General features: G+C 41.6%; 1 protein-coding gene across 1 annotated transcript in view; it reads left to right on the forward strand.

The window, feature by feature from the left end:
- Positions 1-1,146: 1,146 nt before the first annotated feature.
- Positions 1,147-12,297, forward strand: part of C17H8orf34 (chromosome 17 C8orf34 homolog) — a 106,994-nt gene continuing 95,843 nt past the window's right edge. Inside the window, 3 exon segments of the mRNA XM_061171581.1 lie at positions 1,147-1,281; positions 1,283-1,351; positions 1,353-1,487. Coding sequence (XP_061027564.1) covers positions 1,147-1,281; positions 1,283-1,351; positions 1,353-1,487 — 339 coding nt within the window.

Raw genomic sequence — 12,297 nt, forward strand, 5'->3', positions numbered from 1 at the left:
ATTATGAATTACAGAAATCCAGAAAGTGGCAAAAGAAAAGGAAACCTACACTGTTGCAGTCTGCTTTAGGATAACTGCTCCCTTCATTCTAACTTTCATGTTTACTAATACAAATCTTTTAATTTTGATAACACATCATGTTTAGGAGACAGGGAACTCGTCATTGGAGGCCTCAATGATTGTTTTTCTTGTTTTTTGTTTTTCCACAAGAAAGAGCTTGTGAAGGAACCTCTGCTGTCTGGAGATCTTCCCTCGGAAACTGCTGCATAATAAAAGTTACTGGCTAAATGTGAGGAGCTCAAGAAGCATCTATAGGAAAGCATCTATCGTTAAGTGCACTAGCGTAGTATTTGAGATGTAGCTATAGATATATAGCCATAATTATGTGTGGGTTGTAATCCACATAATTATATGAGGATTAGGAAGGCAAACTGGGAGGGAGGGCTGGCTCGCTTCCATCTCTTCTTCCTGTCAAAAGCTAAAGGTTTGCCCCAGCCTCTGGGCGTCTGCACCTTGGGAGTTTCCAGCTGAATTCTCAGCCCGTCGACTTGCTCCAAGCCAAGCCAGACCGCCTGAAGGAAGGCAACTTCATGCTCGTGGCAGACCCTCAGACTCACGCACCTTCTCACAACGCTCCCCATCTCGGACCCTGAGCTAGCGGGGGCAGCGCAGGAGGTGCGAGGAGAGGCTCAGAAGGGGCGGTGGGGACGACCCCCTTTCGAACTGCCTTTGTAGCTGCCAAGGAGTAGCCAACAAGCGCCAGATTTACGTGCACTTTGAAAGAAGCACCTTCACCATTGGCTTTCGGAGCGGCGCTGTCGCTAGGGAGCAGCGGGCAGGGCGAGCAGAGACTGGGGAGAAGCCCGGGCGGGTGTTCCCGTAACCTGGGAGAGCGGGCACCCACCGTCGGCGCGGACACGCACGCACACGCACGCTCCCCGCGAGTGGGAGCCCCGCAGCCCTGGCCCGCCCGAGGGCGCCCCCCGGCGCCGTTCTGGGCAGAGCCGCGCCTCCCGGCTCGCCTCCCGCCCCCTGATTCCCGCCGCTGCAGCCCAGAAAGAAAGGAACCTGGAACCTCTGCTCCAGGTGCCCCCGCGCGGGCGCCGCGGAGAGCCGTGGGTCTGGGGGAGGAGGAGAGCGCGATGAATGAGAGCTCCCCTCGCCTCCGAGTTGTCTGAGTTGGCGGCGCCGCGCCCCGGCTTCCGGCTCTCGGCGCCCCACGCGCTCCCGGCTCCAGCGGCTGCAGCCCACGCCCGCGCCGGGAGCCGAGCTCGCCGCGCCGCGCCGCGCCGCGCCGGGGGAGCCCAGGCTCCCGAGCTCCTGTCCCGGCCCCGGTCCAGGGGAAAGCAGGGGTGTCCCCGGGCAGAGGCGCACGGCCGCGCGGTCTCCCGCACTCTCCGCGGCCCATCGGTCTCTCCATGGCCTCTCATCAGCAATCCCGGATCCAGGCTTACCTGGAGAAGAACAAGATCGGTCCCCTGTTTGAGGTAAGGCGCTGCGGGTGCGAGCGGTCCCGTTTGTCTTTGGGGGGTTCAGGACACCCCGGAGGGAAGGAGGGAGACCGAAGAGCTGCGCGGGAGGGGCGCCCCTGTGGCCCCAGTTCTCTCTCTCTGTCCGGGCCAGGTGTCCTGGAAGGCGGCCGCGCGGGCGCTTCTTCGGTTACCTGGGCGCGGACAGGTAAGCTCTGGAGGGACAAGCCTTATCCTGGCAGGGCAAGTTTGAGGTGTCTGACTGCCCTGCACCTTGCAACCACATGCACGGGGCCCGGACAGGCTGAGATAGACAGGTGCACACACTCAGGCTTACACACGCTCACTTTCTTCCTGGAATTCACACTGTCTTGCGCGTTTTTCCCCAAATGTAGGCAGTAGTAGAACCCGAAAAAGGTGGAGGAAGTGCTTAGCAATGGGATGGAATAAGGTTACCTGGGAGAAAACTGAACTGGTAGGAAGTAGGCTTCGGGAGGTGCGGGCGTGTGGAATGAAATTGTCAAGCTGAGGCGCTGACATTGGTCTCTGGATGAAAGGAGAATCCTTTGCCTTGCGGCCCCCCTACCTGTGTTAGGGGGAGAGAGGGGGCAGAGAAAGGTTCGGGAAAAGCACACGCGTATTTATGGGAAGGAGACGGCTCTGAGCTGTTTTCTCTCGCCATCAAAGAATTGATGACAAAAATACAGTAGGAGAATGGAAAAGCGGGAGAACAGGAGAAAATGAGAAGGGGAACTGAAAGCAGGCACCGGCAAAGCGTCCCTCTCGTTGCCAGGGCGCTGGGCAGCTGCAGAGACCAGCGGGGAGGGACGCCCACGGTCCCCTCCTTTCCGGTCCAACCGTCCAGCTGGGCACCGACCCGCTGCGAGAGGACGTGGGAGGGTCGAGATCCCCGCCCCCCCATAAAAAACCGTTGTGGTCATACTTGGGGGTTTACATGACCGCAGTGTCTTAAGGCTGAAACGCGGCAGGAGGAAGAGATAGAACAGAGGATGGAACACCTTCTCCAGGACTGAAGAGAGGAGAATGATAACTGCAGAGAAAATAAGACTGCGAATTAATGTCCCAGCACAAAAAGGGAGCGGACAAGGGTGTGATCATAACGGGTTTCACATAACCAAGATGTGCAAAATCCCTTGTTTTTCTGACCAACTGTTAAGTTAACCATGTACTGTCTTGAGAGATATGACCATTATTTCAATTGAAAATCACTGTTCTATAGTCATAAAGTCCTACAATATATGTCTTGATTCTTGTTTTTGCGAAAAGTGTTAGCAAAGGAAGTCTATATACAAAAGCAGAGTAGAATTGCTGGAGCTACTAGAATTCCTTTCTTTGCCTTTAGTGTAAAGATGAGAGATTATACACTGTATTTAAAGGAGAAATATAATAACTCTCTGTGGCACAGTGTGTTAATTGTATCAAAAGAAACATAAAATAAATACATTTAGAGGGTTTCTTCTCTAGAATATAAGTACATTTTCCTAGGGAGAATAAATGAATTGTTTTTAATAGATGCTATTCTCATTTGCTGACTTTTATAATTCCCAAGATTCTCTCCAAGTGATAGTAACAGAGTTTGGAATGTATGTAAACTTTCTATATACATAATTAGGAAATAAATCCAACTTGGTTTTAAATGCTCACTTTTTCAAATGCTCACTAGCTAGTTCCACTGCTGAATCTTAAGGGATGGCAGAATTGTCTCATAAAATCATTAGACCTCCTCACTGAAAAACAAACAAGGACAAAAGTATATGTTTTGTATTTTATTCATTTTTGGGGGGTAACATATTACATACATCCCCATTAGCTTGGATTGCAGTGATGAGTAGTTAATTTTTAAGGGTTGATGTGCACTTTAAATAATTAAAGGGAGAAAATGGATAAGTTCTCTTCTACTGAAATCAAGTCCTTATGCAACAGTTTTGATCATGAGAGAGCTTCGTTTTGAGAGTAGAATTACATGTACTTTACAAAACTGGAAAGTCTCCTCATACTTGAAAACCAGTGGAACTAGTGTAAAATGGACATATTGATCTATCATTCTCCTCAAAGCTCCCAGGCCTTTGGTTAATAGTTCTCATAAAAATTGCTTCAAGAAATCAGAAGAGGAGCCTAGGAATCTGAATTTAGTAAGAAGTAGCACAAATGATGGTCATATATTTAATTCCTGGGCCACATTGTAAGAAACAGTGACATAAGCTAAAATCTCCATTTACCAATTACAAATTGAAATAGGTGATGCTAAGTTTTATTATCTGTGCTTTGCAGTGATTTTTTTTTGTGCTGAGGCACTGGCATTAGTGACATAGGCTTACTTTAGTTTTGAAAATATATAAGACCTGACAATATGTTCCCTTTACAGATTTTATTAGCTTGGTCTGTTTTAAGAAAACTCACTGAAGCGAGGCACTTTAAAGACAGCACATGAATGTTATTTAAAACAGTAGCAAAGGTAACATATACTGGTATTGCGAATACTTATATCTCATTTTTTTTTAAACCTGTACAGTTTACTTAGTTTAGTTTATTTCTTACTTAGTTTATTTATTTCTAACATTTTATCATTTGAGAAGCTTATAAAAGTGCTGCACACAATATGGTGTTTCAGAAACTACTTTAGAGTGAAATTAATCTTGTTTCCAGGTGATTTAGAAGTATACATTTATACTACCTTTAACTATGTTTGAAGATATTTTGAGGCATTACAAAACCATGCCTAGAAATCGTTGCATTAGAGTCTTGGGTAATGATATTTTAATTAAATAGTATGAAGCTATAAGGTGAAAATGGTAATAATGACTTAGATTCCACAAACTCTTTGAAATGTTTGTAAGATATAATACTTTTAGTGCTCTCATTGGCTTCCTCAGGGCAGGCAAGTAGTCAGCAGTCTGGCATCAATCTATAAGGAATGCTGATGTTGCTACAATAAGTTAGAACTATAATCTTAATATAGATTTCACACATAGCTCCTCACTTAACTGGCAAGATGTGAAATGGTTTGGCTCCCACCAAAGTAGAGTATCTTTGCAACATACGTAGGTAAGATGCATGGGGCAAACATAAGACTGATCTCAAAGCCTAGGGCTAAGCACCTAACGGTCAAAGAACTTGGTGATCAGAAATTCTGTTGCTTATTAGGATCAAGCCATCTAGTTTGTTTATATTGTAAGCAGTTTAACTTAATTCCCAAGAGGTTATATGATGTGAAACGTTGCAATAAATTCATTATTTTTAATACAAACAAGTATACAATTTTCAGTTTCTCTCATCTTGTTAAATAGAATAATTATTTGAAAATTATGGGTTGGAATGGTGCTCAGGGCAGCCATATGTCTTGGTTCGGGCCTAGTCACACTCACAAGAGTGGGAAATCCTGCACCATATGATATCACTTATATGTGGAATCTAAAAATTGATACAAATGAACTTATTTACAAAACAGAAACAGACCCACAGACATAGAAAACGAATTTATGGTTACCAAAGGGGAAAGGGGGGGAGGGAGGGATAAATTAGGAGTTTGGGAGTAACAGATACACACCACTATATATAAAATAGATAAACAACAAGTTATACCACAGGGAACTATACTTAATATCTTATAATAACCCATAATGGAAAAGAATCTGAAAAAGATTATATCTTGATAAATATATATGAATCACTTTGCTGTATACCTGAAACTAACACAACATTATAAATCAACTATACTTCAATTTTTAAAAAGCAGAATAATGCGGTCTTCATACAATCTCCATAGAATTTTTAAATCTCTATCTATTGAAGATGTGGCAAACTAAGTTCACTGCATTTTCCCAAATGTGGTCTGACCCACTCCAAGTAGAATGGAATCACTTTACAACCTTCTGTGTTTAGTTCAAGGTACCTCTACTCACGTAGTCTAAATTTGTGTTAACTGATTTGGCATATATGTTATGAGGTGGACTCATCAAATGCATGGTCAACCGTAGCAACCAGATTTTGTGTTCTAAATGATATTCCCCATTAAGTGGAACCAGGTATCCTTGGAGAAATGGTTCATTCAAGGCTTGGCACTGGGAAATACAAGATGAACCTGGAACATCTTATTAAGCTAAAAAGTAAGGAAGTGGTCAAAGAATGATAGGAACATGTCCAAAGGACATAGAAGCCGGCTTGAAGAGGCTCCTATTAACTAAATCTGGGACAATTTAAGAAGCAAAATAAAGAATGATAGTAACATTATCTTACTGCATAAAATAGGAATATTTTATTCCACACATTCATGGGATACATGAATGTGTTCAATTTATAGGGAGAAGAGAAAGCTTTACCTTATCATAAGTACAATGCCAATTAATAAAACTGGAAGGGAAGATGGAATTAGAAAATCACTACTTGGCAACCATCTTAGTAATAATTCGGGCAAGAAATATTTATCAATGCTAAAACTAATGGGTGAAAGTTGGATGAGGAATGAGATGTTACATAATCTCTAGTATCTTTCCACAAAATAGATGTTAATTATACAGGGAAAAAAGTAACTCTGTAGTGAAGAAACCTGGCAGACACTACTTTACTCAAGTGTTGTGCCCCCTGTTAGGATGCATTTAAAACAACATGGCATCGCTTCTGTAATATTCCTGCCAATCATGCATGACTTGAATTGAATAACGGGAAAATATCTGATAAGCTTGATGGGGAAATTCTGCTTATCTGGAGTCTTAAAAAATGTTAAGATCATGAAGGTCAAGGGAGGTCTCAGACTGAAGAGACGTGACAAGTAAGTGCAAAATATGGTTCTAGAGTTGATACTTTTGCTATGAAGGACGTTTTTGGGAAAGTTGGCGAAACTTGAATGGGGTCTCTAGGTGAAGGGTATATGGAGTTCTTTGTGTTGTTCACATACTTTTTCTGTAAGTTTAAAATTATTTCAAAATTTTAAAAAATATTAAAAATAGAAAAGGACACCTAGGAAATGAGTATTTACAAAATAATTCATCCATTGGGTTTCTTTAAACATTAAATTATGTGAGTGTAGTTAAGAATTGTTATCAATGATTTATACATGGCAACCAATGAATAATAAACTAAAATTCTGAGTAAAGAAAATTTACAATTCTGGTTAATTAAGCATATGCATTTTCCTCTACTCCCTCTCAAAATTTTATTGAAATATCAGCAAAAATATTAAAAAAATAAATGCATAAGAGTGCTGGAACACAAGAAAGGGTGCTGAGGCAGAGATACTGTTTCTGTTTGTTTATGAGTGGTGGCATCTCCTTTGCACCTACATATGATCAAGTGTCATAGAGTCAATGATATGTAGTGAAAATGTTTGCAATTTCCTGGAAGGTACCTAAAATACATGGACTCAGCTGGGACATCTTCTCATATGCCTGCCCTCCTTCCTGCTGTCTGGAATGCCTCTTTGTAATGCCTCCCTCCTACCCTTCCTTACTTCTTCCACATCCCCAGGCAACCACTGATCTCCTTTTTGTCACTAAGGTTGGTTTTCCATTTCTAGAGTTTTGTATAAATAGAATCATACTCTATGCTCCTTTTTTGGGGGAAGGTGTATATCATTTTGTACTTGACATCATTATTTTGCAATTCGCCCATGTTGCATCATGTATCAGTAGTTTACTTCTTTTTATTGCTGAATTAGTATTTCGTATGGATTTATACTTTTGTTTCTCTTGGGCACCTGGAATAGGTTGGATGGATCATATGGTAGGTATATGTTTAACTTTTTAAGACATTAGCCACTAGTTTTGAAGCTTGTAAAATTTTACGTTCCTACCAACAGTGTGTGAGAGTTTCAGTGTTCACTATTCTCACCCAAACTTGATATCATCTGTCTTTTTAATAATAGCCGTTCTAACTGGTTTGTGTGGTATCTCATTGTGGTTTTAATTTGATTTTACATTGTTGCCTCACTCTTACCCCCGATCTGAGGCCAATGTCAGTGGAGACCATGTGGGGAGCCTGGCCTCCTCCCACCCCTGACAGTAATAAGGCATTCCTCTCCCTCCCCATTGGGGTTGTGTCAGAAGAGGCCTAGAGAAGACTCAGGACTTGTGGTCCAGTGGTAACAAGGCCACCCCTGCCATGAAATCCGTGCCAAGACACATCGAAATTAAATTTCTGGGGAAGAAAGACAAGAAAAATCTTGAAAGCAGCCAGAGAAATGCAACATTATACCTATAGAGGAAAAAGCAATTAGAATGACACCAGATTTCTTATCAGCCCATGGAGGTCCAAGGGAAGTGGCACAATATTTTTCAAGTGCTGAAAAAAAAGAACCTAGGATTCCATTAGAGAAAATATCCTTCACAAATGAAAGGGGAATCAAGAGAATTTGTCACCAGCAGGCCTTCCCTAAAAGTATGGCTAAAGGAAGTCCTCTAAACAGAAAGGAAATGATGAAAGAAGAAGGAAGTTTAGAACATCAGGAAGGAAGAAAGAACATGGAGAGAGCAAAAATATGAGTAAATACAATACGTTTTCCTTCTCCTCTTGAATTTTCTAAATTATGTCATGATTGAAGCACAATTATAACAATGTCAGATGAGGTTCTAAAAGTATGTAGAGGAAGTACTTAAGAAAATTGTATTATAATCAAGGAAGAGTAAAGAGCTGCAAAGAAGGTAAGGTTTCTATACTTCACTTGAACTGGTAAAATGACAATACCTGTTGACTAATTGTATATGTATAATGTAATACCTAGAGCAAGCACTAAAAAAACTATACAAAAAGATGCCCTCAAAAATGATAGATAAATAAAAATGGAATTTAAAAAAATGTTCAAGTAACCCCCAGGAATAGGAAAAAGAAAAAAATAAAACAGAGAGAACAAACAGAAAAAAAAAAAATAACATGGCAGACTTTAGCCCTAATATGTCACTAATTCAATTAAATGCAATGGTCTAAGTATACCAGTTAAAAGAGATTGTCAGAGTGGATTGAAAAACATGACCCAACTAAGAAACTCACTTCAAATAGAAAGATATAGGCAGGATAAAAGTAAAAGAATGGAAAAAATATTATGCAAATATCAAAAGAAAGCAGGAGTGGCTATGTAAATGTCAGATAAAGTAGACTTCAGAGGATAGAAAATTATCAGAGACAGGAATTGTCATTTTGTAATAATAGAAGGGTCAACCCACCAAGAAAAAGAGCAATCCTGAGTGTGTATGCACTGAGCAGCAGAGCTGCAAAATGTGTGAAGCAGAAACTGATAGAACTAAGAAGAGAAATAGACAAATCTGTAATTATAGACAGATAATTGGAATTTATCAAAATTCCAAAATCCCTCTCTTGACAATTGAGGAACAACTAGGCAGAAATTCAGAAACACCATAGAAGAACTCAACAGCACATCAGACAACAGGGTCTAGTTGACATTTGTAGACCACTCCATGCAACAGCAGCAGAATGCACATTCTTTTCAAGTGGCATGGAATGCATACAGAGATAGACGATTCCCTGAACCACGAAACAATCCTCAGTTGAAAACATACAAGGTGTTTTCTCCATCACAGTGGGATGAAACTAGAAATCAGTAGTAGAAGGAACACAGGAAGATTCCCAAAACACTGGGGAACCGTGCAACACACTTCTACATAATCTACTTGTCAAAGAAGAAATCACAAGGAAATAAAAACCCATCTCACAATGAAAAGGAAGGTATGTCAAAATTTATGAGACACAGCTCAAGCAGTGCGGAGAGGGAATTTTACAGCACTAAAATGCATAGGATAAAAAAGTGGACTGGGACTTCCCTGGTGATCCAGTAGTTAAGTCTCCGTGCTTCCAATGCAGGAGCCACAGGTTCGATCCCTGGTCGGGGAAATAAGATCCCACAGGCCATGCAGTCAAAAAAAAAAAAAAAAAGAACTTAAAAAAGTGGACTGATGTGTGTGACTGGTCTGAATAGGGCCTCTTCTTTCTATACCATTCCTCTGTGCACTCCCAATAGTACAGGACAGTCTATCCAGAGGGAGAGAGGACCATTCTACAGTGAAGGATGTGTGAGCATCAGTAATCTGCAGACAATAGGTATCAGTTCATAGGGTGTGTCATGTCTTGTATCTAGAAGTAGATATTAAATATTTATTTATTTATTTATTTTGGCTGCATTGGGTCTTCACTGCTGCGCATGTTTCTCTAGTTGCGGTGAGGGGGGCTACTCTTCGTTGCAGTGCACGGGCTTCTCAGTGTGGTGGCTTCTCTTGTTGTAGAGCACGGGCTCTAGGCCCACGGGCTTCAGTAGTTGTGGCTCGCGGGCTCTAGAGCGCAGGCTCAGTAGTTGTGACGCATGGGCTTAGTTTCACTGAGGTATGTGGGTTCCTCCTGGACCAGGGCTCGAACCTGTGTCTCCTGCATTGGCAGGCAGATTCTCAACCACTGCACCACCAGGGAAGTCCCCAGCATTACTTTAGCTGTCAATCCCAAACCCAGTCCATTCCTGGTGGCAAGAATCAGACTGTCTTCTGAGTAAAACTCCAGGAAGAATCTGTTTCCTTCCCCACAAAGGAAGAAGGTCTAATATAGTTTTCACATCCTTACAGGCAAATTAACCAAGCATGAAGTTTATCTCTGTCTATCTCTGCCTGCCCTCCTTCATGGCAGCACTGGCTTAGATAACATTTATTGGAATATCATTTTAACCATTGTTGCAACTCTTGCTTTTCTTTCTGACTTTGCTCCTACTCTTTCCATTGCTGCAAATTCATCTTCTTTTTTTTTTATACAGCAGGTTCTTATTAATTATCCATTTTATACATATTAGTGTATACATGTCAATCCCAATCTCCCAATTCATCACACACACACCCCCTGCCACTTTCCCCCTTGGTGTCCATACGTTCCTTCTCTACATCTGTGTCTCTATTTCTGCCCTGCAAACCGGTTCATCTGTACCATTTTTCTAAGTTCCACATATATGTGTTAATATACGATATTTGTTTTTCTCTTTCTGACTTACTTCACTCTGTATGACAGTCTCTAGATCCATCCACGTCTCTACAAATGACCCAATTTCGTTCCTTTTTATGGCTGAGTAATATTCCATTGTATATATGTACCACATCTTCTTTATCCATTCATCTGTCGATGGGCATTTAGGTTGCTTCCATGACCTGGCTATTGTAAATAGTGCTGCAATGAACATTGGGGTGCATGTGTCTTTCTGAATTATGGTTTTTTCTGGGTATGTGCCCAGGAGTGGGATTGCTGGGTCATATGGTAATTCTATTTTTAGTTTTTTAAGGAAACTCCATACTGTTTTCCATAGTGGCTGTATCAATTTACATTCCCACCAATAGTGCAAGAGGGTTCCCTTTTCTCCACACCCTCTCCAGCATTTGTCGTTTGTAGATTTTCTGATGATGCCCATTCTGACTGGTGTGAGGTGATACCTCATTGTAGTTTTGATTTACATTTCTCTAATAATTAGTGATGTCGAGCAGCTGTTCATGTGCTTCTTGGCCATCTGTATGTCTTCTTTGGAGAAATGTCTATTTAGGTCTTCTGACCATTTTTTTTCTTTTTTAAAGAACATCTGTTTATTTATTTATGGCTATGTTGGGTCTTCGTTGCTGCACGTGGGCTTTCTCTAGTTGCAGGGAGCCGGGGCTACTCTTCGTTGCAGTGCACTGGCTTCCACTGCGCTGGCTTCTCTTGTTGCGGAGCACAGGCTCTAGGTGCCTGGCCTTCTGGGCTTCCTTAGTTGTGGCTCATGGGCTCTAGAGCGCAGACTCAGTAGTTGTGGTGTACCGGCTTATTTGCTCCGCGGCATGTGGGATCTTCCCGGACCAGGGCTCGAACCCGTGTCCCCCGCATTGGCAGGCGGATTCTTAACCACTGTGCCACCAGGAAAGCCCCTGACCACTTTTTGATTGGCTTGTTTGTTTTTTTAATATTGAGCTGCATGAGCTGTTTATATATTTTGGAGATTAATCCTTTGTCCGTTGATTCGTTTGCAAATATTTTCTCCCAGTCTGAGGGTTGTCTTTTCGTCTTGTTTATAGTTTCCTTTGCTTTGCAAAAGCTTTTAAGTTTCATTAGGTCCCATTTGTTTATTTTTGCTTTTATTTCCATTACTCTAGGAGGTGGATCAAAAAAGATCTTGCTGTGATTTATGTCAAAGAGTGTTCTTCCTATGTTTTCCTCTAAGAGTTTTATAGTGTCCAGTCTTACATTTAGGTCTCTAATCCATTCTGAGTTTATTTTTTTGTGAATGGTGTTAGGGAGTGTTCTAATTTCATTCTTTTACATGTAGCTGTCCAGTTTTCCCAGCACCACTTATTGAAGAGACTGTCTTTTCTCCACTGTATATCCTTGCCTCCTTTGTCATAGATTAGTTGACCATAGGTGTGTGGGTTTATCTCTGGGCTTTCTATCCTGTTCCATTGATCTAAATTTCTGTTTTTGTGCCAGTACCATATTGTCTTGATTACTGTAGCTTTGTAGTATAGTCTGAAATCTGGGAGCCTGATTCCTCCAGCTCCGTTTTTCTTTCTCAAGATTGCTTTGGCTATTTGGGGTCTTTTGTGTTTCCAAACAAACTGTGAAAGTTTTTGTTCTAGTTCTGTGAAAAATGCCAGTGGTAGTTTGATAGGGATTGCATTGAATCTGTAGATTGCTTTGGGTAGTAGAGTCATTTTCACAATGTTGATTCTTCCAATCCAAGAGCATGGTATATCTCTCCATCTGTTTGTATCATCTTTAATTTCTTTCATCAGTGTCTTATAGTTTTCTGCATACAGGTCTTTTGTCTCCTTAGGTAGGTTTATTCCTAGGAATTTGATTCTTTTTG

This window comes from Eubalaena glacialis, chromosome 17 (assembly GCF_028564815.1).
Source record: "Eubalaena glacialis isolate mEubGla1 chromosome 17, mEubGla1.1.hap2.+ XY, whole genome shotgun sequence".
NCBI lineage: Eukaryota > Metazoa > Chordata > Mammalia > Artiodactyla > Balaenidae > Eubalaena > Eubalaena glacialis.